The 25749-nt window shown below is 45.0% G+C and overlaps 2 protein-coding genes across 4 annotated transcripts in view; one reads left to right on the forward strand and one right to left on the reverse strand.

Moving 5' to 3' along the window:
* Positions 1–652: 652 nt before the first annotated feature.
* LOC146185686 (solute carrier family 22 member 6-B-like) lies at positions 653–2540 on the reverse strand. The gene is made up of 2 exons (XM_084607896.1): positions 1010–2540; positions 653–699 (listed from the first exon to the last, which is right to left on the reverse strand). The coding sequence occupies exons 1-2, from the start codon at positions 2538–2540 to the stop codon at positions 653–655; spliced, it is 1578 nt and encodes a 525-aa protein (XP_084464022.1).
* Positions 2541–5644: 3104 nt separating this feature from the next.
* Positions 5645–25749, forward strand: part of LOC146185687 (antizyme inhibitor 2-like) — a 29643-nt gene continuing 9538 nt past the window's right edge. Inside the window, exons 1-7 of one of the 3 annotated variants that reach the window (XM_084606602.1) lie at positions 5645–6652; positions 16301–16434; positions 20833–20929; positions 22286–22362; positions 23391–23557; positions 24807–24941; positions 25023–25188. In XM_084606602.1, the coding sequence (XP_084462728.1) occupies positions 16306–16434; positions 20833–20929; positions 22286–22362; positions 23391–23557; positions 24807–24941; positions 25023–25188 (771 nt within the window). In that variant the 5' untranslated portion in view covers positions 5645–6652; positions 16301–16305. Of the gene's footprint in view, positions 6653–13876; positions 13961–16300; positions 16435–20832; positions 20930–22285; positions 22363–23390; positions 23558–24806; positions 24942–25022; positions 25189–25749 lie in introns of those variants that run through there. The other 2 variants (XM_084606603.1, XM_084606601.1) reach the window with 2 other exon arrangements.

The raw sequence follows: 25749 nt of genomic DNA on the forward strand, positions 1-25749 counted from the left end.
GCGCGTGCGATGGTTGCTCAAGCTCAGGGAATTTTGCTCAAGCGGAGCAGTGGCGATATCGCCAATGTGCGCCAGGGGGCGAAAAAATTCCTTTGGAAAGGCCGCAAGAAGCGTGAGCATCCCTCGAGACCGCCTGAGACGTTACTTTCCTAGTTGCATAACTCCGAAGCTGGTTGGGCAACCCGAACTTGACTTCTAAGTCTTTTTAAGCAACTTTATGGCTTATCAGTGCTTTTATTTAGGAAGAAATTAGCGCTAATACTTGGACAGGGACAAAAGGAAAGAAAGCACACACGACGATTGACAAGCGCTGCTACCAACTGTTTATTGGGGTGTGAACAAGAGGATTTTAAAGAAAAATAGAAGCATGCGCAGACGGTACAGGCACACACGTCACGCAATTGCAAATCGATTATTAGTGCTTTTCTTTCGTCAACAGCAGTATATTTGCTATCACGCGACCCTCGGTTATGAACAAAGTTTGACTTAGACTTCAATTTCAGTGCATCTAACTTCTTCTGAATCATCTGAAATAAATTGAACCACATAACTATCCCTCTTTGGATAGTTTGTGACTGCGAAGCGTTCTTCACACTTAAGAAAAAAGTAACACCTTGCTAAATACGTATCGCACATCAGTGTCCTGAACTGTTCAGTCCTTGGACTCAAGCACTTTGTCGGGGGAATAAAGTTTGTAGCCTTAAAAAGCAACATGGCAAACACACTTTAAGCCGATTAGCAAAGAGAACTTTATTGCCCCAGGACACATGGGACCGACTGTCCTGTATAGTCATTAGAAAAGATGTCGTCTTGAAGGTCCAGCACGCATGTCTTCTCTAATAATGAAATTCGGATGCAGTAATGGGCATACTCGATCTCTTACGCGCAGAAATGATTTTGTTGTGGTCTACTCTCGACTCAATAGTGAAGTGTGCGGGCAGAAAAAGAATGCAGACAGAGACAATGGCGATACCCACAGTGATGGCTGCTCTTGGAAGCGTTTGCATACCGTCTGGCAACATCATTTCAAAGTGCTTCACAAGCAGTGCCACTAGGGAGCCCAAAGAACCGCACATATAGGCAACAGAAAATCCGGTGCTTCTCAGCTCAGTGGGGAATATGTGCATAGTGAGTACGTAGAGGGGGACGTAGATCATGTGGAATAGAGCGTAAGTAAATACGATGGCCCAGGTAAGTGGCTCTAATAATCCGGAAAACGTTAGGAGCAATTGAGCTGCCATGCAGACACAAGATAAGAGGGAGAAAATGACGACAGGGTACCGGTAACCGCAGGCGGATGTTATGAAGTAAGATATCATCATGGCAACGGCGTCCATGACAAAGACCAGCAGCCGTCCTATGTCATGCAGCTTCCCTGCAATCATTTCAGTGTTGGGGATGAAGTAGGCGGCATAGGTGAAGAACCAGAAGCTGAATAGGATAATGCATTGCAACCGCATGGTCCTGATGATGGGAGTGAAGAAGCCGGAAGTGTCTTTTCCTCTTCCTGCAGGCGTCAGCAAATCTATGATTGAACGCAGGCGCTCCTTGACCACACGCGCGTCGTCTTTGTTAAGTCGGGCAGCCCAGAGTGCAACCTGTTCGGCTTCTTCGTACCTGCCGTTTACGACGACCCACTGAAGCGACTCGCTCGTCAGATAGACTATTGCTACAAGCAGAAGTGATGGCGCCGCTAAGGCAAGGTATCGGCTCCTCCACTGCGAAATCACGTAGTTCACCATAGTCGTGTATACGGGAGCGAGAACACTTGGCGCGCAGGCTGCGAGAGCAACGAACGCCTCGCGAGTATCTTGTGGTGCTGATTCGAAGAGCAGAACACTCGTGGTAAGCCCCAGCACACTGGCCGATCCCGAGGAGAAGAACCGCAATATCAGTAACGTTTGCAGCGAATCGGCGAAGCACTGGGCCACTGCAGAGAACAAGAACACGAGGAGGGTTACGTACAGCACTGGGCGGCGCCCGAAGCGGTCCGAGGCGATCCCCATAAGAGGGGCACACACTACTGTGCCACTTATGGAGGTCACTTGTGCGAACAGCAGAAGCCAGGCTCTGTTGCAGACCAGGTCCCACTCCGTAACGATGTTACTGCTGCGAGTGGTTTTGTTGTAGTCCCAGTGCTCGCAGGGCACTTCGGAGGTGTTAAGAGTAGAGTCTCCAGTGCGTGGCCTGTCGTAGCGCGTGCAGCGGCTGTAGGTGCCGTCGGGCCGACGCGGAATGCTGGAATTGAACCATTGTCCCGTAGACATGTACGAGTACTCTGACGACGCCCGACACCAGTAGCTCGTGGTTCGGCGGATGACCATCAGAGCAGGGGGCCACCAAGTCTGAACGTACGACAGGAAGCTGGCAGTCTGGGCGAAGAGCAGCAGGAGTATCTGAAAGCGGCCTTTGCCTAGAATGTACTCGACTTCGACCATGCACTCTGGGGAAAGCTGCTCAGCTTCTTTTTTGCACGGTGCAACAGAAACGCTGCCTTTTATACTTCCGCGCTTTCCTTCTTCGGTGTCTCTCTCAGACATGGTTGGGCTTGACCGAGCTGCACTTCTTCCTTTTTCTCGTCTTCTTCTGCGAAACCTCATCCACCACCACACTGCCTAGGGATATTATGCTGGTCTACCTTTATTATGATATTTGTGTTGCCCTTCGAAATGAAGGTTACTGGAAGTTATAAATATAGAAGAACGCAAAATAATTTGTAGCTAAGCTACACGTAGCGCATTTCGCTGTGCCTGAAAAAGAACGGCAGTGCGCATGCGTCAAGATCGGTTTTCCCCACAGGTGCGCCGCGTGTTGCACCGCTGGCTGCGCTCACTACAAAGGAGAAGGAGGAGGATAGCGGCATCCCAGCGCACGCTGGCGCGGAGAGAAGGGTAGTCTCAGCACTGCGCATGTGCTCGCCGCTGCGGGTGGTGGTGGTGGTGAAAACATTTATTGTACATTTTGGAGGTTTGTGTGGCGCGGAGCCTTAAGGGCCTCGGCTTTACAACACTGGGTGGAGACCCTAGTCAGGCATACCATTGACGGTTGCCGCCGCCTGCGCACGCTGCGTTAAAGCCCTTTGGACCTGTACGTCGCAGCAGCCGAGCAGGATCGCCTCCCAGTCCCCCCGGGAAGGGTTATGGATGGGGGGAAGGGATGGGTTTTGTTGGCAGGCCCTTACCATGTGGTAGGTGTCAGCCACCTCCCCACAGTGCTGGCACTGGCCAGTGAATTGGGAGTCAAAATGTTGAAGTACTGCCGGGCACGGCATCGTGTTTGTGAAGAGGCGCAGGAGCAGCCTCTCGTTCGCTTTTCCTAACCCTTTGCAGGGGTTAGGGTATTTGCAATGCGAGTTTTGATAAAAAAAATTTGGAGGACGCTTAAGCTTCGCCTTCAAGAGTGGAACGCGATAGCGTTATTGCACCTCGTCGAGAAAACTTACTAAACGCAAGGGTATTGGAGCATCCTCGCACCGGTACCCGCGCGGCCCGAAGGGGAGAAGCGTTTGAGCGAAGATAGTGATCTAAAGAAAGGAAAGACGCTTGATTCTACAACCTGTGAGGGTGCACGGCGAAACGTCAGGGGCGAGTGGCGCGCCACGTGTCGGGGCAGCGCCGCACATTGCGAGGAGGGGTTCTTCTGTGTTTGCCGCAAGATGGCTTTGCATGTGCGCAGAGCGCAGAAGAAATGTAGCGGAAACGTACTTCGCTACTCGTGTAACTGCGACTTCTGTAAGTAACATGCTCATAATTACCGATATACACTGCAGTATAACGTTCTACGGCATGTTTCTAAGGCAACACCGCATTCACTAGAAGCGCTTTTGTACCGCTTTCAAGCATCGAACTCGTGGCTGAGTGCCCTTCAGCTGACGCGTGTGAGGTTAAAATTTCTTCAATTTTACCAGGTCATTTGTTGTTCATGTATACCTCGGAAATAAAGAAAAAAAAATTCGTGGCTGAGTGGTAGCGTCTCCGTCTCACACTCCGGAGACCCTGGTTCGATTCCCACCCAGCCCATCTTGGAACTTGCTTTTTATTTATGAAGTGCATGCCGGGATTTATCGCTCACTGGACGCCGACGACACCGGCTTTTCTGCGACACGAGCTCCTTAACGCTACCGCGTTAAAATTACAATATAGATGACCGAATGGAACCGGAAAGGGTCTGCCGGTATCGCGTGCTCACGGCATAGAAGTGGATTCTGCCTAGAACGCCGGTGAACTTTGATGCGTTCAACGGAACGCTGGTAGTGTTCGATGCAACGCTGGGTCGCCCGCAGCCAAAGCTTTCGTCCCACATTCGGTTCAGCAGCGTTGAACTCCTCCATTTTTTTTTTACGAGCATGCTCCCATAATAGCGTGGCTCTGAAACCTATGTTTGGTAAAGTAGAACTTCTAACTTAAATTAAAATGATTGCCTATGGTTTCTCTTCACCTCTTTGTCGCTACAAGTTTAAAAGGAAACTGCCATTATATTATACCTATCTTAAACTGCTTGATTAACGCTAGTGTTCTTTGTGCTGTGCTTGTGTGATGTACAGGTGCAGTCAAAGGTAAATGCAAGGTCCGAGAGCGTGGCAAACTGTGCCGCAGCGCGTTCTAACGCCAGCTCTGGTAACTGTTTAGCTCGTTTGCCAAGAGTCGGCGCGCGCTATCAGCAGACCTTTATCTGCAGCATAACGGTGGTCACATTCGGCGGCTGGAACGGATGATTGTTGCTTTTCACATGCGACGCCATGAATTTTTCTGGCGCTACCTGCGACGTGTTTGAAGAAAGATTCGCGCCGTTTGAAATATAGTGCGCAGCTCGCGTGTACGGCCTCGGTAATGCCTGGCAGCGAGCACCGCCACGACCTTTCAGCTACATTTTTTTTTTTGCCGTGACCGGCGTACCGCAGGGCGTTTTTTTTCTTTCTTGTTTTCAGGTTTCATTGCTTCTCCAGTGTCCGCTCATGAAATGAGGGCCAGCAATGAACATCCCTCGGCTTTTGTTTGCTGCCTTCATTTAATTTATAGTAAGTTGTGCATATACCCTAGCATATGTAAGAACGAATATGCACAAAATAATTGAAAGGACACGATGCTGGTTTAGTCTGTGTGTTCGATGTAACAGATGACGAGGTAAAAATACGCGAAATGAACGTATTGCGAATTGGCCAGGTAGTAACGCATGCTCAGCACGTCGAACGTAACAAGAGAATTCTTTGTTTTCCTTCGTAGTAAGAACTTCGTCCAGTTACTTTCACAACAAAAAATGCAAGGTGCATAAGTAAACGCGATTTAAAAGCGAATTATGTTGCGCCGTTCATCTTCAGGTAGTGTGGACGGCATCGCGCTGTGAAGAAACGGTACAAGCAATCCCTCTCACTTAAGCACCAGAAATAAAACAAATACTCTATTGTACGCCGTTCACTGCAAAAACAAAGGTAAAAAATCATGGCAATGCTTGCTGCCAGGTAATATGCCCGTGGCCGCACGCACCAGCTGCTTACTTCTTCAAACGGCGCGCGCGAACCGCTCTTCAAACACGTCGCCGGTAGCGCCAGCAAAATCCGTGGCGTCGCATGTAAAAAGCAACAAGCATTCGTTCTAGCCGCCGAAGGTGACCACCGTTAGGCTGTAGATAAAGGTCTGCTGATAGCGAGCGCCGCTTTCTGGCGACAAAGCTAATCAGTTATCAGAGCCGGCGTCAGAAAGCGCTGCGACACGGTTTGGCACGCTGTCGGACCTTCCATTTACTTTTGACTGCACCTGTACAATCGGGCTGGAATGAAACGCGAACACGGGAGCGCGGGGCTTTCGGTGAATTTCAGTACAGCGCGCTCCGTCTAGCAGCGTCCGCGATAAGCTGCTGACGTGTACACTGGGTATGTGGCTCCGTCCCTAACCGCTCTATGTGCAGCCACCGCTCGACTTTCCGCTGTTTGCAGTCCCTGTCTATAGCGTTGGAGCGGCAAGCTTATCGCTGAAACGGAGCGACTGCTGATTACTGGCTTGCCACAAGAGTGCTTTTTCAGGAAGAGCATTGCTGCAGTGAGCACCATGCCTTGAGGGGACTCTTAGAAGAACGTCGTTTGATTAAGTTTACATTCTTTTTCTGAAAAATGCTGCTTGCGTTTTGGCTGTTTTTGCACGGATGGCACAATGCCGTCCGTTAAATACGACGAAAGATTAAAAATAGTCACATTTCCGCAACAAGGCACGTCACAAAGAGAACTTGCTAAGCTAATTGGTCGACCTCTGTACACGATCAACGGGATCATACAAGCGTATCGGGATGACGGCGGCCGCCTCCATAACCTGCCGCGCGGAAAGAGACCAAGGTCAACGAATGAAGAGCAGGACCGACTACTAGTGGCAGCAGCAGTGGACAATTCACATTTGACAGTGAAAGAAATACGAAATGAGCTCCACTTGCCCATCCACGCACAACTGGGGCGCGATCGCCTCCATGAAGCTGCACATTGCAGCCGCATCCCCGCACGAAAGCCTTTGCTATCAAGTGCCAATAGGCAGAAGAGGCTGTTATTTTAGCAGGAGCACGCGTCGTGCACTGAAGAAGGCTGGAGACAGGTGATATTCATCGACGAGTCCACTTTCAGCACCCGGTGTGAGCAGCGTCACTGCACATGGCGAACAGTTAACACCAGGTGAGTTATCTTTCGGCATGCGAAGGGTGGCTGCGCATGCTGCACTATATTCATACATGACAAGAGTGTAGCGTTTATTGTAAGGCACACTAAAGTTTGACATGCTTTCACTACGTATATCCTGGCCTAACTGAGCTGAGCTACCGCAAATATTTATTCTTATGTTTGCTCACAGGAGAAGGAAAAAAAAATAACAGAAAGAGAGGAAGGGGTGTTGACAAGGCGCAGTGATTATTTAATTTCCGACTGAGATTATTAAGCCCGTCATATTCACGCCTGCAAAATATAGCATTTAGATACCGCGAAGTGGCGGCCTGGTGACCATTTCTACGATAAAAAATTTAAACGCTCCTGCGATATTCGCCTTTGTGCAGGGGCAAGAATCCATTTGGCGTAGTCCTCTGTCCAGAGGTACCCTTAAAGCATGGAGTTTCTCAGTATTACGTAGAGAGAAATGTAGCGCCCCCGTCTGTGCGAGTTCGTTCTCGAGCACGTATCCAATGTTGCAATGCCGGGAAGACGAGGTTTCGTACTTGGCTAAGCTGGTGTTGGGCTGAAAACGTGGATTGCATTGTACATTTTTTTTTTGCGATGTTTATTCCCTCAGGGCATAAAAATTGCTATGAAGGATGAAGGGTGTGGTCAAATAAATGAAAAAAGGTTGGCTGAAGCAATGAAGTCGAGGAGTGAACATGTTTCTTCCATACATTTAACGCAAATGAAGGTTTGGTGTTGACAAGGTGGAAAGGCTGGTATGGAAACTTTCACAGCTTTCCTTCGAAGTTTGCCATGAGAAGGGTGGTATTGATATGGCTGAATCGGCGTTTTATACCAAAAAATTATTCAAGCCAAATACGAAACCTCATCTTCCCGACACTTCTGCGCTTCTCCACGCTGGATGAATTATCGAAGGAACACTTTTTCCTTTAGGTAATATGCAGAAACTCTTTGCTTGCGGATTCGTTTTTTCTTTGCGAGATTAGGAGGGTGGTTAGCAAACAAAAAACCACAACCAGAGCTTGATTAACATGCTTAAGGCCTTCATTAACAACATGTAATGTCCTTGAAGACTGAGAGCGTTATTAAACGTAACACTTTACATACTAACACTACTCTTGTCGGTCTTCACGGAAGGAACGGCCGGCTGCGCTAGCTATAGATGGGGTCCAATCTGAACGATCGCCAAGCGTTCTGGATACTCTGAATTACGGGTATATTGAAAGAAATCGGCGAAATACGCCTCTACTAAGCTATGATTGAAACGCGGTATTATCAAGCTTGAATTCAAGTCTGAATGAAGTAAAAAAATTCAGCACGATCTGCGTACGTTATTAAGGCGAAAGCCTTATATGGCTCAGTCCAAGGAACACCCGTCCCTGGAAGTTGTCGCCTCTAGTCGTCGCTGCAAGTTGTTCGCAGAACTTATCCACAAGCAGTGGTACCAATTCGCATGACTTCAAAAAAAAAAAAAAAAAAAAAAAAAAAAGAAAAAGAGTAAGTGTAGTCAAGGTCGAACACCCCGTGGTGCCTCGCTGCTCGGTCCGCAGCCGTCGTAGCTCGCTCGCATTACAGTTGCCATAGCAACTGTGAAGCCAGCTGTTGTCAAGTCACTAAAGCGACGAGTGAGACATCGCGTCAAAATTGCCATAGCAACTGTGGCGCTAGCCATTGTCGAGCTACCGAAACGGATAATGGGGCAACAGCATACACAACAGATACGGCATACAGAAGGAGTGCGCACAGTAACTAAACCACTGGAGCGAGCCGAAAGTCAATACTCACGTGACAGAATTCGCCTGGCTTCGCCGTGGCGCAATGTCCGCCCTAGTTTGGACGCCATCTACTAAAGATAGCGAATAATATCCTAGGTCCCTGGCCACGGCGATCGTCTGCTGTGAAGGCCTCCCAGGCACTGCTCCGCTTTATGAAAAGCACAGGACCGATCGAAAGGCTATGATTTTTTTTATGTTACGTGATATGACTGTGACGTGATGTGATGTGACATGTCTGTGATGTGATTGTACTGTCTTCACCCATCCCTCTCTCCCTCTCAGCTTTTATACCCACCCACCTACCCCTCTCCCCCAGTGCAGGGTAGCAAACCAGTTCCTTTACCGGTTAACCTCCCTGCCTTTCCTCCTCACCTTCCTCCCCCTCCTCCGGGAGAGAATTGTGATTGTTAAATGTCTTCTAATTCGAAGAGAATAAAATGGTTAGGCATTGTTGTGAGAAGTTGAGTTTTGGTATAAATTACTGACTGCCTTTAGCGGAAAACCTTGACCTTCTTTTCAAGACCTGCATATATCTCCTTATAGACCCTCCCACTCTTCTGAAGAAATTTTGACCATCTTGTACCCTAAGCCCACAAAACTGACCCAAAACCGACACCCCGCAAAAAGATTGGAAGTTTGCACTGCACTGAGGCTAAAGAGAGGCCTGTATACATCCTTATAATAGCATCCCAAAATTATTTCGGTCTTAGTTGATTGTATCCAAAACTGTTATTTGACCCATGTAGATGAAACGCAAATAAAACATTTCTGGTAGTTTCCTGCCATCTTTCTCTCTCTTTTGTTGCGCCGAATGTGATGTTTACCTACACAGGAATTGCTTTGCCGGATTTTGTTCTTTTGCTGCCCCTGAATTCGCAACAGTTCGGCACCATTTGCAACCTAGCTATGCCACTTTATTCATTTTTTAAGCACATAAATCGAAACTTAATAAAACTGCTTCGTCAAATAAGTCGATCAGCTACCGTAGTTACTGTCGACGTGCTGTCGACCAGTCATGCCGGTAGCCAGCTTTTTTTTTACAATTTCTCAGGGCTGCCACCTGGTTGGAGAAAGCAGAAGCATTTCAGCACCTGATTCTCACCTCGCCAACTAGGTTACGCCGCTAGGCTTTTGCTCGCGTGTTGCATTAGCGCGGAAAAGCTACACTCGAACCACACGATCCTTGGCTTTTCTGCGCTGATAGGATAAGGATCATGAAGGCATTCATTTAACGGATAAATCTGGTTCAGTTTCAGGGATTAATCGTCCCTGTGTTCTCGGTTGGCATGCGGGGATTGACACCTTCTGAATATGCTGGTGTGGCATGTATTGTAGGTAAATCACTTTCAACCTGTTTGGTTTCCGCTGGTGACACACTGTTTATCTTTGCCTGCCTTTTAGTAGTGTTTCTGTTGTGCAGCTCAGCAACGGCTGAGTGCTTTGTAAATAATCTGTGTACGTAACCCTTTCTGTACATAACGACGTGCAACAAATATCATGTCAGAAAAAAAAAAAAGTACCTTGAGGCCTCTGTAAGCGTTTGTAAGAAAGCAGTTTGCAAACTCTTCAGCGCCATGCTCAGATTTTACCCTCTGGTCTCTATTTTCCGCAGAATGACCGCCAGTAATCAATTCCTGGCAAATAAAGTTTGTTTTTGAGTTCCAAATTATTCACTGCAAAATATTTTATATCTACAATTTATACAGAGTTTAAGCTACTTTTGTGTGTCTCAGCTTTTGAAATTATGATGTTTGATAAATTTTTAGGATTGTAAGCGCTGGCGGCCTTTGTTTTGTCTACATGTATGTTCGACAGATAGTTTCAAGTTTTTCCGCGATACTTGCCACCCACTAGTATCTGCATTCCAGCAACTCGATTTATTTTATGTTTCACCGAATCTCATTGTTTCGTCTAACATTCCAACTTGTCTGTGTTAAAGGAGCATTTATTGCTGTTCGTTGCCAAATTGTTAGTTTCGCTTCAGAGTTTCTGTTTTCTGTTTCGTGGAGGTGCTCTACGTGGAATTATTTTCTGTTCTCTTCCCTCCGTCCATGTATTTCTCCGTACATTTTGGTTTACCGGGACACGATATAAAAAAAAAAAAAATCGCGAAAATCTCTCTCATCATGTATGAAGACTTCTTTTTGTTTGCTACGCACTGAAATACTGCCCGTTAAAACGTGGTTAGAAAAAGTACATTCTCGACTCTGCGCTGATTCTCCGCCTTTGTGATGCTACAGATATCACTGAGTATTGTTTCATCGATTAAAAATGTGTAACAGATTTTAGGGATGTTGTGGAACTACTATCGAAAACAAAAGACTTCCTTTTGATGGCTTCAATGTTCGATTGTTTTATTTTAACAAAATAACAGCTACTTATCTCGCTCTCTTTCGTGCGACTAAGGACAAATCAAATTTATAAGAATTACTCGCCGTGGTGGCTTTGACACATGTCTGTAGTAACGTCGGTCGTGGGATCAAACACTGACCGCGTTCCTTAATTTTTGTAGGAGGAGCAACGAAAAACCAATCCTGCGTTATACACTGCCTGCGCACTGTAAAGTGCCCCAGACAGTCGTAAATAGGATTCCTTTGAATATACGCGGTCGTTAAAAACCAACATGCGTCTTCAGGATAATAAATCTGACATAAAGTTCCCGTCCGGCAGATAAATCTGGACAAGAAACAGAACTGAGCTAAAATAAACTAAAGGAGGTGTACTTTTTTTTTTGCAGTACTTTAGGCGTATGCCACCAAAATGAGGCCGGAAAGCTGGAATTTCAGGTGTACATGTGGCTCCATCTGGGAGCCGCCGCGTCAAATAGAGAAGGTTGAACCAACCTCACCAAACCCACCCCCTTCCCCTCTAGGTCTCAGGTCATCCTCATGAATAAAAGTTTATGAATGAATGAATGAATGAATGAATGAATGAATGAATGAATGAATGAATGAATGAATGAATGAATGGCCTCCGTGATCAATCTCGCTGCAAATGCTCACTTGGTCACTTGGAGTTTATCAGCCTGTACGTCAAATGACCTGTTTTTTTTTTTCTCTGCTTAAGCCTCGTTATAATGAGCGAAAGCAAGCGCAGGGATGGCTCAATGTTACTTTTTTTCCTTCTTCTTTATTAAAAAAGCAATGGCTCAGTGATTAAAACGCTCGGCCACTGAACCTGAGTACTCAGTTTCGAACCCAGCCAGTTCTAATCAGCACGGATGGCTTTTTAGCGTGGAATCACTGCAAAGGGTCACGGTCAGTCATTATTAAGTCATAAGCTCCATCACTCTCTCTGTTGGCTGGCGAAAAGACCCATAGGGGCGACTCGCCCGTTGGAGCCGCTATACCAGAATTTTCAAGTGCGTAAGATCTACTTTCGTTCCCACATTTCGCACCCATCCTTCTGTGATACACCACGTGACCAAATTGCCGCAGCATTTTAGACAAGTGATGCCATTGTAGCCACGTGATTACCTCGCGTATAACGTTGCGGTGTCCTCACGTAAACATCACACGTATGTATATCACACGACTAGGGTAGCCATGTTGTGATGTTATCACATTACAAGGGTAGCCGCCATAGATATGTTGTGACGTCCTTATATAACTAGGTTATGTACTATACCATATGACAAAATGGCCATCCTGTGACGCGACCAGAGTTTCTCCCATGCGCAGCCGCCGGACCACCAGCTAACCCCTGCTGTTACCACATGCAATGCAGTGAGTAGTAGGGGAGTGGACGTTGAATGCTAATAGCGACCGTTTTCCTGAGTCCTTCATTACACCGCGGAGGGCAAAGTAATGGTGCATTAAAAGAGCTTTCAAAAATGGCAGTACGATTGAGAGTAAAAAGTCTATTTTTTATTCTACACTGTGGTACATAACCTTTTAACCATGGTTTAGAAAAAAACATGGTCCTTTTCCGTAGTCGGTGGAGTGCTGGATGTGCCATAATCCGGAAACCGTAGACCATATTATCCTTGACTGCTGGGATGTAGGGGAAGTATTTGTTTGATTTCTCCTGCTGTAATATTCGTTGGTTTTAGGGCGTAACGTACCAAAGCGACTCAGGCTATGACGTATGCCACAGGGGAGGGTTCGGAAATATCGACGACCTAGGGATCTTTAACATGCACTGCCATCGCACAGTCCACGGGCGCCTCGTTCTTCGCTTCCATCGAATAGAGGCCGCCACGGTTGGCATTCGATCACGATTCCTTGGGTTCAGCAGGCCAATCCCGAATTACTGAGGCCCTACGGGTGTTACTATTTTATTGTGTCACGTGTTCGAATTAAATAAGTTACATCTGGCAAAATTCAAGTAAACAGGAGGCTATATCCACCGGTACATGCATACTTATATGCATTTTGTGCACGCGGCGAGCCATGCAGGCACACAAAACAGTCAATTACCAAGAAATAAAACACGGCCACAGGGAGGCAACGAGCTTCTGCTCGAACGCAGCAGATAAGCAGAGAAGAGAGCAGATCATAAAACAAATGTTCTCTGCTTGTTCAAACTCATAAAAGGCAACGATTTTAAGGAATTATTTTTGGCCATGCTGCGAGCATTTAATAAAAAAAAAATATTAGAGGGGTTCAATTCTGCTTAACCGAATGTGGAGCGAAAGCTTTGGCTGCGGACGACCGAGCGTTGCATCGAATACAACCAGCGTTGCGTTGAACGCATCAAAGTTCATTGGCGTGGTGGTGGTGGCTGTGGTGGAGACTATGGGATATTTTTGGGAAGGGATACTAGCCGCCTTTATGTTGGCCATCTTTGTGGCGTCACTCGTGGCAACCAGGGGATGGGGAAGAGGATGTAGGGAAGGGAAGGGGGTGGGGTGGGGTTTCGGTTTTCAGTCGCCGCATAGTCACTGCTTGCAATGCAAGTCTGCATCGCAGTGTGGTAGCACACCGCTGCGCTTGGACCCTCTAAATCACGATGCGTTGCAAGGAATTTCATCAGTTTTTTTTTTTGTACTTTATGCTGTTTAGTGTTATAAACGAGATGTAGCGTAACTATACTCCCCTTGACCTAACAGCGAGGCGGTGGTAACAACGCCGAAAACGCGCCTTTCTGTCGCTTACTCCCGTCGCTCCGTGTGGCGTGCACCAGCGGCAACGACAGGCGTAGGCGTCGTCATCGCGCTACGCACCGCCAGGAATTGTCGCCTCATGCGGTTACCGCTTTAAACAGTAGCGCAAAAAAAAAAAGAAAAAACAAAACAATGAGGACGAATTATAGAGGACACACAGGTTTTGCATGTTGCAACAGTAGCGCAAAAAAGACGCGACAAATGGTAGGGACACACACGAGCACGCACGTGTCCCCTTTCTTTCGTTTTCTTCTTTTTCGCGCTAGCTATTTAACATGAAAGCAAGCAGCAAAGAAGCGCTGCCACTGCTTCGCAAAAGCGACGACAGGAGGCGCAGCCAGCTTCGGCCTGAGGAAAACGCACATGACATGCGAAAGCCGTGGGTTTCCACACCGCGTCGGCGGCCCGGTGATTTCTTTCCTTGCACCCTCGGTAAGAATTACCTTCTATAATCCACAACACCAAGACAGAAGAGCCACTTTGATACCTTCTCACTTCTTTCAATGACGGCTGGAAATAAAGCGCTGACTGCGGGGCCGTGACCTACTTATGTTGCTTTTTATTTCCTGCTCTTTTATTCGATTTTGGTTTTAAACGCGGAGGAAATAGGCGCACATATTTGACACAGTTCGCAAACAACATCAGCAAGCGTAAAGGGAGGAAAGTCCGTGAATTCCAGCTGAAAACACGTCTGCTAGTGCCCTTAACACCGGATGTGCACGGTGGGTGTGACGATAGGGAGCTGAGTAGATGTCCCGCCAGGGCACAAGTTGGAGGTAGCCTAAGCCGACTGGTGCGAAGAAGGGGAGAGTTTGTACTGCCAAAGTGCTTTGACAGGTAAGAGTGGTGTGGTTTCTGAGCGTTTTCAATCACGGTAATTCATTCTGGATGATGAAGTACCTTTGAGTATAGCAGAAAAATTAAAGCGTAAAGACGGAGACGTTGTCCTAAAGTGTCTAGTAAAAGTATGGAGTGCTACGTTAGTGTCGACGTCACAGTGGGAGACATGACGATATAGAGAATTGAAGCGGGTATACAAGTTCTTACACACACAGGCTGCGTTCGAGAAAGTTAACATTTATTTGCAGCTGTTGTCGCGCCGTTGTGTCTTTGTCATGTTGCGACATATTGTTCGGCTCATGCAATAGAAACATGTATTTTAAATTGCAAGTACAGTATAAGTAACGACTTCTATAAAGTGACTGTGCAGCAGCTTGTGATTAAAGAAGCCAATAGTCAGCGAGGAAAGAGAGCGTAGGTGACTATGTTTTATAATAATTATTAATATTTGCTGTTGACCTGATTAACACCGTAATTAATTTAGAGACAAATAATTCAATACAGCGCATAAATGATTTTTTTTGCTTGCGTTGGCTCATCGTGTTTTCGGCGCCGTTCTTAGGAATAGCCTGAGATCACAAGGTAGTAAAATTGACAAAGTTGTCGACATGCGCGTTAACGTTTCTTGTTCATCATACTATTCTATTCTAGTTTATTTTTATCTTCTGTGAATCGCGTTTTAAATCATGCATGGTCTGACTTTCTCAGCGAGAATCGAGCAGTAATAGTCCCAGGAGACCTAAATTGCACCCAGGAACGTTTCCAGGTAGACTGCGTGTGTCCTCTTCTATCTTAGTCTTCGTCCTTCGCGCTGTTTCATACAAAATGAGTTTCTTATCTCATTTACGGTGTGGCTAAACTCTCTGATAGAGTACTAAGTAAATGTTTTGAGGCACCTGGACGAATCCCAAATGCCCCACGCTTCCAAAGGGTTTTCATTACGAGCTTGAACGCCATTCTTCTGGACACTTTTTACGAGTGTTGAACCCCACGCTCGAAAATTAGGGTTAAGGTTAAGTATAACGCTAGTATTTATCGCTCACAGTGATCATTGTCCGGCGTTCCACCTTGAGCCTGTCATAGCGGCGCTAGTTAAGTGAGTCCCAGTAGAATAGTGACGTTCAAGACTCGCGCTTATGTCGGTAACATTCTGATTTTCGAGTACTTTGTCTTCGGCAATGAATGAGGAAATGAAATCTGAAATTAGTGATAAGCTTAATGCTATTGTTACGTCGTGTCAGCGACATTAGGCTCCTGGTATTGATTGTAATAATGCTGCTCTCTAAAAGACACAGCTGCAAATGCTTTATGCGTATGCTTGCGCAAAGGCAAGCTGGTAGATGGAAACCGTTTTCGTTCTAGCGGTGGTAAAAACAACTACGAAAATTAAGGTGAAAGCCTTTAATGCCACATCGATGTCGACAGAAGGTTGTCACCAGAAGATTGTCAGCAAAGGCGTCACGCTTTCGAGAGCGAGAGTAAAAAAATAAATTAATAAACCTTCTTTCAACCGGAAATCGGACCTCCACCCTTGGATCCTCAGCTCAGCGCATTACCAACTGTACCTCGCCTCAGATGTTTTCTTTTTCAATTTTTTTTTTTTAGGGAACACGTCACGAGAGCTTCATCGGTCTCTGTGCTGTTTTGCTGTATTTGACACGCAGTGATTTGGCCCCGTGCATTTTCACGCATAGTTACAACATAGTTCGTAATAAGCGAACATTTCTTAATGCTCCGGCATTTGTAAGTGTGATTGACTGTAATACGGTTATTGGTTACGTAATGTGCATGAAAGCGTTCGTTAATTCAGAAAGTTTAGGTTCGTTTACCATAGTATAGATGTCTGCTGACACCACAACAATAGAGTGTTCTTGCAAGGGAATTACATATTTGTGATAGTCACACTAGCACGGCTAACTGTGATCGTTGTAGTCTTTATGTTTTATTCTGCAGATAACTTTTTGGGACAGACGGAGGACAACATGACCGACAATAAGGGCAGCAATTTTTACGTCCACATCGAGGGAACTGTTCGGGATGTTGCCCAGAAAGTGGTAGAAACTCAAGTAAGTGGTTCGAACTGCTTATAGTGCTTCATTTTTTTCTTTTCAGTACGCGATAGAAGAAATTACTCTGGGTATCGTTTGGATGTTTAGTATACTAAACGCGAAATACTTTCTGGCATGTCATTTTTCCTTGCCTATTTTTTTTATTTATTTATTTAACCTCCTAGTAGACTGCCGTCTTTTGAGAGTAAGCAACCCGTAGAGAAATTACACGGGATAAAGTCGGAAATCAAGGGTAGAAAGAGGGGCAGAAGATGGCTACACAATATAAAAGAGAACCAAAGGAGGGTTTATTGGGAGCCGCAATTCGCAAGCCAACGTTTCGACCCGGGGACATTTCATCTGAGCTTCGCGGTCAACATTGCCAGGGTTTATATACTCTATTGCCTCTGGAGAAGAAAAGCGTAGAAGGGGAGGAGGGAAAGGAGCAGGGCAGGAATGAATGTTTCCCTGGGGATGGATTTCTCTGAACATAGAACGGTGTAGTGAATACCTGGAAAAAAAAAAGGCATCTATGTCACTGGAAATTGGCGCCGAACGACGAATATAGTATAGGAGTCTCCTTAATGATGCTGTTGACTTCAATTTTCTCTTTTCAGTGAAAATGATAATGCCAGTGTCACGTATAAAAACATCGAGGAAAACTATTGCTTTCTCAGTTTATGCTACGGTTCGCTATTAACGTTCCCGGCAATTCTTGCTTCAGCCCCCTTGTTCATTACACATCGTGATTTTTTACTGGTTTAAAAAGCTGTACTTTAAAAACTCGAAAGGATATATCTGTGCGATCTTTGCACGTGGGGTTTACAGCAAGGCGGATATTCTTGGCAGGGTTTGACGATACGAAACGTAATTAATTAAAGTTACATAATGAACAATTCTTATATTTTATTTTCAGATTATATATAGAACAGCGATTTCGAAAGCCGTCAAAAGCAAACGTGAACCCTTTGTGGAAATTTGCCTAATCGGAAGTGTGGTTCGAATCATCAAACGTAAAACAGGCTCATTTTTCATCTCGTTCGATCGGCTTTCTGGCATCGCACATTTATAAAATGACGTGTGTCGCATTTCTTAGGCATTAAATAAAGATCCTATTGTCGTACTGGCGCACTAGCGTTAAAGGCCCCGTTCTCCCGAAGATCCGACGTCAACGTTGTCGTCCCGTTGTCGTCTTCTTGTCTGTCCCGTTTTTATTTTTATTTTATTTTTTACGTCATTATAAAATGTTACAGAGGGAAAGTCGGCTGAACGAGATTTTAAATGCGCATTTTAATATTCGAAAAAACGGGGCCCCTGTTTGATGTCGATGGCCGTCAATATCGGTAATATAATGCTGCCTTACAATTCAAAATAATAAAGCTTATTAGTCAATTCTAGTTGTGATCTCATCATCGAGCAACAGCCGGGTTAACGCCGTCTTCCTGTCGTCGACTTCCTGTCGTCGTCTTCTTGTTTGTCCTTCTTTTTTACTTTTTTTTTATTTTGCGTCATTCTAAAATGTTGGTTAGTGAGATATCTACCTCGGTGTAAGCCCGCCAGCGAAAACCGCTTCAAAGTATCTGTCGTATTTTTGAAATACAAACTTGCAAAGGGAAAAAAAAAGTTACTGCTGCGGTCCATACTGATGGTCCTTTAGGATTTCTTCAATTTTGGCAAATGGCTGAAAAAAAAAAAAAAAAAAAGTCCAGAATTTCCACTATTTAGTGCGGTAAAATAATGCTTATAACAGCATCTCTGGTGTACCACAGTGTACCACACTGGTGTACTCTGGTGTACCACAGTAAGGGGACCGACTCCAGTTTATGTTGACACAAGAGCAAAAGCAGCATCACAGCTTTTTATTTCTCCGGCAGATGTTTTGCAAAGGTAACTGAGAACGAGGTTTCTCTAATAATCATTCTTCGAACTGACTTCTCTAACTTGATCATAAAAATAAAGAGGGCATACTAGCAACGCTTATATTTAGAAATTTATATAGGTCAGCTTAGTGAGGTTGAGTGAGCGCTCGTTTGTGTACTTCGTTCGTCCTCGTCTTTTTTGCGCTGTTTACCCTCAATGGATTACCAACTTGCCCAAGCGTCTGTTTTAGCCAGCTTAGTGAGCTATTGAGCTATTGATGACCTGTTCTTGAGGGTATTAACTTTTCAGCGCTTTGTTACAATGTGCTTTTACCTCGCTGTAGCCCAGCGCTAGTGAGCAGAAGGCAATTTGGCAGTAATCAGAGATTTACAGCGCCAAACAAAGAAAACAAAATGGTAGAAATAGCCGCGGCAAGGACTACCCTGTGTTTAATTTTATGGCTGGATAACATTTTAAGCACAGATAAGTAAAACAGCCTCGCATGCAAGAGGACAGGGGTTCAAATCCCGGTGCCGCGCAATTCTCCACCGGATTTAAAATAAAAGAAAAATCCGCGTGTCGATGGAATTGCATAAACAGGTTTGGAGTGCGACCTGATGCCGGTGAACACCTCCGGCAACGCAGTCCCTCACCAGAACAGGAGTTGGCCACCCTGGTGCAGTAATTGGCCGCAACCTCTCATGATAAGCAGAAATATGGGAGAGGCCTTCGCCCTGCAGTGGGTGTAGTCAGGCTGATGATGATGATGATGGTGATGAAGTAAAATTTAATATTTTACAGCGGTAAGGGAAACAATATTAAATGCGTCTGGCCATAAAAAAAAGCTCGCAATAGAACATTCTTGAAGGCTATCGTCAGTAAAAAAACAAAAAAGAAAACTGAGTCACAATAACCAATACGTATTTTCTCATACCAAACCCATGCAACCATCATACCATCTGATATACTTATCATACGCTGAATGATATTTGTAAGAAATGATATGAGATTTATACGAGTTTAGTATGAGAAGCCATATATGAGGGTTTGATATCTCATAGCTTTTTCGGTAAAGGATGTATTGTTCATTTCGACACATGCTACTACCAAAAAGGCTTTCAGATTACTAGAAATAGCTCCTGTTGTACATATATATCAATTCCGCTTACTGAAAACTTATTTCTCCCCTCCTGCTGTTGCTAACCAAATGACCACATTAATATGTTTGGCATGTCGAAACATTAATACACCAACACGAAACCTGGATACATGGAAAATTCACTGTTACCGCGCCTTGTCCCACAATCTTCCATCACGCAATTGGTTTGAACAGTAGACAGATTAGGTCATTATTTTTGTATTAATAATGTGAATTAGGTTGTCGTTTCTTGTTAATTTTGCAGCTCTGCGATACACCGACTTGGTTTTTGCCGTGTTATCGCTTTGAAATGTAATTTCACTGAAGTGTTTTGTACTAGTTTCGATGTGTTCAAAACTCACATCAAATTATTATTAACTATTATTGGGGCAAAGCATTTATATATTGCATTTTAAACGGCTACTGGCATCTAGTGGCCTCCTGCGCCACAGTCAGCCTGTTTGAGCAGTTTTTAGCTCAGGACACCATCCACGGTTTCTGGGAAACAACGAGAATTAAAACTAAATGCTTCTGTATCTATACCCGTTGTCGGTGTCATATCCTCCCAATTCTAACTTTTATCACCAAACGCGTCTCACAACGTAGGGCTCTCATTAATATTGTCATGCTGAGGGGAAGCCGTGTTCATAATCTAGGTCACCGGAAAAGGCGCCACCTGGGACGAGCGTTTTCGTGCGAAATCGTCCTTGCTACTGCCTGCATTTTGATTTTTTTATTGTGATTTGTTTTGTTGCAGCATTTTCTGCTTTTTGCCACGTGCTGTGAAACCTAGAATAACATGAGGCATCTCTCCTATTTCTGTACTTTGTCCTGCGCTGTTTACCCAAGTCTAGACACGTGAAGAGTTTGAGCAGCGAAGAATTAGGTCTCCAAGTTGATTCGCGCAAGATTTTTTATGTTTTTCTGCGTCATACACTATTGTCAAAATATGCCATGCGAATGCATCTTCAAACGGTCTCCGCGTGCGGTTTTCGGCTTTGGACCGATTCAAACGGTTATGCATAAAAATGATAGAAACGAATTCGCCATCTTCTTTCTTCTAGACTCACTGCAACTGAAATATCTCGACACAAAAGCATTACCTCTTTTTCAAGTTCAAAATTTTTATTTTAGCCTGTACATCTTCCTTACCTCAAATGAGAGGGACGGTTTAAGAGCTCCTGTCTTCACGACTGAGCAGAAGGGTGCCTTCTCGGTAAATGCTGTGACTGGGCAGGGCACCTGGAAAACAGGACTCCTTCCTGACCAATCGTACGGTCGGCTGAAGTGATTGACAGGTAATGGCGGCCGGGGCGTCATATATGAAGACTTGTGAGCATCTTAATGTGGTCCCTGTCCCACGTCACGAAGAGGTACGGCCAACCAAAATTTCATTGTATATTTTTTTGTTATACTAGGATGAAGACAATGCCTTCTTCGTCTGCGACCTGAATGAACTTAGAGGGAGAGTGGAACTGTGGCGTCAGCAGCTGCCTCGTGTTGTACCGTATTTTGGTGAGAAGCTTGCTGAGAAGCACCCGATACGCAAAACGAACCTTCACAGAGTCCACGATGATTGTTTGAGCGAAACGCTCAATTCGCACAGGAGCGTCGTTCAAATTCTTCTCTTCATGAGGTGTCAGAACAGCGGCTGATACCAACCAGCCATGTAAGAAAAAAATCAGAAAATTTGAAAATGTATTTAAAACAATAACACTGTGAGGTCATGTGCAATTGGCGAAGGTAAACCAGCAAAGCATCGATAAACAACATTTCATGCGTGACCTAATAATTAACACGATTTTCAGAATGACCGAATGGTCGACAAGCATACTTTTGAGACGCTTGGTTGCCCGAAATACACAGAAATATGCAGAAAAATTGCTAGTAAAGTATAAACCGAAACTTCCTATGTCTTGTGGACTGCTGTTCTTGAAGACTTAGGCTGGCCGCATATTATATACCCCGTTAAAGTTGAAAGTACCCTTTTTTGCACGTATCGATGGGCATGGGTGTATTTAATACAATCACATAAATAAAAGTTGCACTCTTCCATAAATAGAGAGTCTTTTCTGAACTGGTTGAATTCACGATTCCTTCACCTCTTTATTGTTCTCTCTGTAATCCACCGTACATACTGACATCGCCATCGGAAGTGCAAATGTGATGCCGGTGGAGTCGATCGTCCACAGTGGGAAGAACCGAAATGCAATGAACCTTAAGCAAAAATGCTAAGTTGCGCATGCATTAACCTCATATCTCAACTTAAGTGTGTCGTATGGTCACGACGCCACAATCACAGCTTTCTCTCGATAATCAGGGTTGTGCTACTAGTTTTAAAGTGAATGGAAAAGGATGAAAAGCATAGAGTAGTCGCGAATGCACTAATGGTTTGCATAGACGTGTGGTTGCACGGCATTTTCTGGCTTCTTGAACTCAACCGGACAAAATTACATTCTTGGTAACTGTGTCTAATAAAGCTTTTTCGTGAATATTAAGCACGGCAGAAAACAGCGCGCAGACACTGGCAAGAGAAAGATGGCCCGCCAAAAGCTGTGACTTACATCACGTCACTCACCAAATCAGGAGTAGTGAATTAGTAACTATTTCTCTTCACAATACTGGTCTTACTGAAGTGGAAAGAAACTTTATGTAAAACAATCGCTTAGACGTACCCGTAGAAGCACGAACAAAGACAGGGTATAATGTAATTTTTTTTTTTGCATAACGTTACACCCTGTGTGATCTGAGATTATTAGTGCTGGATACCTCCACTTCTTCAGCGTTAGTTCACAATGCGAAAGAAGGGCTGGTAAATAATAAAGGTGACATTTAAACATTGTTCTCTCTCTCTTTTTTTTGTTGTTGCAGCAATAAAATCTTGCTCGGATCCTGTTGTGCTGCACACTTTGGCGCTGGAAGGCGTCAACTTCGACTGTTCAAACAAGGTAATCAAATATTTCAACGATGACCAATTAGATTATGCCTTCTCTTCTGATGCGAGACTGGATTTTCAGGCGACTATGCCTTCCTCTTGTATTTCATTTACAGAGTAGTTAATTACCACTTTAGTCGCAAGCTCTGGCCGGGTTCGCATATAAGAAACATTCGATATACGCAAATTCCTTGTAGCAGTATGACCGGCTGCTCGTATGTTGCTCGTGTTGTCTGCGACTAAGGCCACTATATTTTCGCTTGCGAGCGCTTTTGTCATTTTGCACATCTCGGCAGCAACATACACCAAATTTTGATCATTCTTGCCTGTTTCGACTGATATGACAAATAATGGTTTTGGTGTAGACAGGACCATGTCATGAGCCCCTCACCACTGATATCAGTCCATCTGTTTGTCATAACCGTCCAACATGACGCATTTTGCAGGATCATTTCGACATGATGCTTCACTCCGGTGTATTTCGAGTTAAGCAAATCTTCACTAAGAAAGTATCGATAAGCTTAGCTGAGGCAGTTTCAATTTGGCCTTGCCGCTCACGAGTGATACGAAGTGATAAAAGCGATACAAAGCAAACAATAAGTCTAAATTAAAGCAAGTGCTCATAAAACCTTGAAATCGCATTAGGAAATTTTCGATGTTGCTTTTAATTTTTTGCGCCGCTGAAAAACTAATGAACAAGTTTATACTAAATTTTAAACGTTTTTTTTTTCTCATCCTTGAATATCTCTACTCTCTGTACAGTCGGTTTCTCTGCATAGGCTCCTGAAAAATTCAGTGGATACCCGTGTACGGATATTTAGAGAAGAACGGAAGAAATGAATGCTGGAAACCTAAAACACAGAAAAGAAAAAACGAGTCCGTTTTGATGCAAGGCTCATCGCTCTGCATAAGATAACATATTTTTTAGTCTATAAGCTTGTCTGCTATCTGTTGTTTAATTCCAGTTGGCAGACATCACACTGTCCGTGGTTGTATAAGTCGTCTTCAAATATAGTGCATAATCTTTCCCCTCTTCTGCAGAGAGAAATAGAAACAGTCCTGAGCGCTGGCGTCGATTCGAGCCGGATCATTTACGCAAACCCAGCGAAGCAAACGTCACACTTGAAGTTTGCCCAAAGTGTTGGAGTCACCATGATGACCTTCGACTGCCTGGAGGAACTGGAGAAGATTACAGACAAGAATGCCAGGTTGTATTCCACAAGCCGGACGGCATCGTTTGCTTGACACTAAGAAAGCTATTAGGCTACTGTTATGGAGAGTTGCTTTTAGCTGTGAAGGAAAACTTATTTATAAATAGCAACTAAGTATGGACAAGAACGCAATACAAGGAGATATATCTGTGTGGTTCAGCCCTACAAATCTAATGAGCACGCAAAAAGTGCATATGTGAAAACAGGTGGCCAGTGGATGTACAGTACTCACGGATTGAAATAGGACACTCGGAGCGCGTGGCCGTCGCTGCATGCAAGGCAGTGTGGTAAACAACAGGCCGGCTTATTGGCGACCGGAAGAAGCAGTTCTGCTTTTTAGATGTTCTCCCCCTCGCGCTATACCACAATGCTGCACCTTGGTTCCATGAGCATCCACGGACGGCGCTGCATGCAGCGACGGCCACGCGCTCCGAGTGTCCTATTTCAATCCGTGAGTACTGTACCTTCTACACTGCCGAGACAAAACTGTATAACTGCGTATGGCACCTGAATATGGTATAATTTAATTGACGCAGGATTAACACTCCTGCAAGTGCTACACTCCTTCAAGTGCGAATAGCGCCAAAGAAGCGAAAAAGAGGTTGCAGTGGTTCCGTCCAATACCGCTGTCGTATTTACGGAAACTGATTTTGTGGTGTTATGCTTGACATAGATTTGGGCAGCTAGAGTGGTTTACTTACCACTAAAATGGCGAGATGGTTTGGTTTGGTTTGGTTTGGCTTGTGGGATTTAACGTCCCAAAGCGACGCAGGCTATGAGAGACGCCGTAGTGGAGAAATGGCGTGAATTGGGCCTAGTTGGTTATTCATAGTGGGTTCACCGCGCTAACACAAAGAACGAAAATAAAGACAACACCATTTCTATCAATTGCGAATCTAATGCGTCGCAAAAAATGAGAAGGGTTCAACGCTGCTGAACCGAATATGGAGCGAAAGAATTAGCTGCGAGTGACCGAGCGTTCTTCTTCTTCTCCTTTTATTCTTCTTTTCTTCTTCTTCTTTCCTTTTTTCTCCTTTTTCGTCTTCGTCTTCTTCGCAGCTGTTCAAGGTCATTCGTGACTGCGGCCACGGACTACGCCACGGGCCGAAACCTGGCGTAGCATTGCTTTCAAAAAAAGAAAAAAAAGAAAACTAGTTTCCCCATTAGCAAACATTGCTAAACACAAATCGAAAGAAATTGCTCAGTGTTTCAACTTTTTTAAGGTCTCGAATCATATCTTTGGCAGGCTTTTGCTGAGATTTTCAGCTCAAGGAGGGGAGAATGAAATGAGGATGGCACGCAAGTATGGCTGCCGCTTTCACGAAGCTGAAGAGATCCTCCGGGTTGCGCATGGTCTTGGCCATACCATCATCGGCATTGCGTAAGTTTGTTTCGTCACTGCAGAGGCGCACTTTAGTTTTCTTTCACGAATAGTCTTCGATTTTTCTTGTCTTTATTTCAGTTTCCACATAGGCGGAAGGCATTTTAGTGCTGATAGTTACCGAGGTGGCATCGAGAAAGCAAAGCAGCTCTTCAGTTTTGCAGCTCAGCTGGGAATAAAGATGACTGTGCTCGACATCGGCGGTGGATTCCCTGGGAGCTCCATGAAGCGAGATTACTTCACGCAGGTGACTGATGACGAAAAGACACTAATTAAGGACCGTCGACTCGAGGATCCTTACGTTTGGCTGGTACCTAGCAGAAAGTATTGAAATCGATATGTCACTACCATAGGCTCGAAAATGTTGTAGATATCAACGGGCGCTCTAACCAGTCCGGTTACTTAAACGGTGAACATGGGAATGCACTTTGTGGGGCAGTTGTTTTATTGACATCTTGCCAACCGAACACTTGTTAGCCGGGTACGAGCCATGAAATATGCCCCGCATTAAAACTCTGACGTGTGGCCGGAGGTTCGCTGAACAAGTCGACGGGATAAATTGCGCAAAGCGAACACACACACACACACACACACACACACACACACACACACACACACACACACACACACACACACACACACACACACACACACACACACACACACACACACACACACACACACACACACACACACACACACACACACACACACACACACACACACACACACACACACACACACACACACACACACACACACACACACACACACACACACACACACACACACGCACGCACGCACGCAC

Source organism: Amblyomma maculatum, chromosome 6 (assembly GCF_055883805.1).
Source record: "Amblyomma maculatum isolate TAMU_Amacu chromosome 6, ASM5588380v1, whole genome shotgun sequence".
In the NCBI taxonomy this organism is placed as follows: Eukaryota; Metazoa; Arthropoda; class Arachnida; order Ixodida; family Ixodidae; genus Amblyomma; species Amblyomma maculatum.

What these genes read in the sequence shown, in the direction of transcription:
- LOC146185686 (XM_084607896.1), bottom strand. Translation starts at nt 2,540, where the DNA reads ATGTCTGAGAGAGACACCGAAGAAGGAAAGCGCGGAAGTATAAAAGGC. An exon ending in TGAAATGATGTTGCCAGACG is followed by an intron (nt 700 to 1,009) that starts GTATGCAAACGC and finishes TTGCTTTTTAAG; the next exon opens with GCTACAAACTTTATTCCCCC.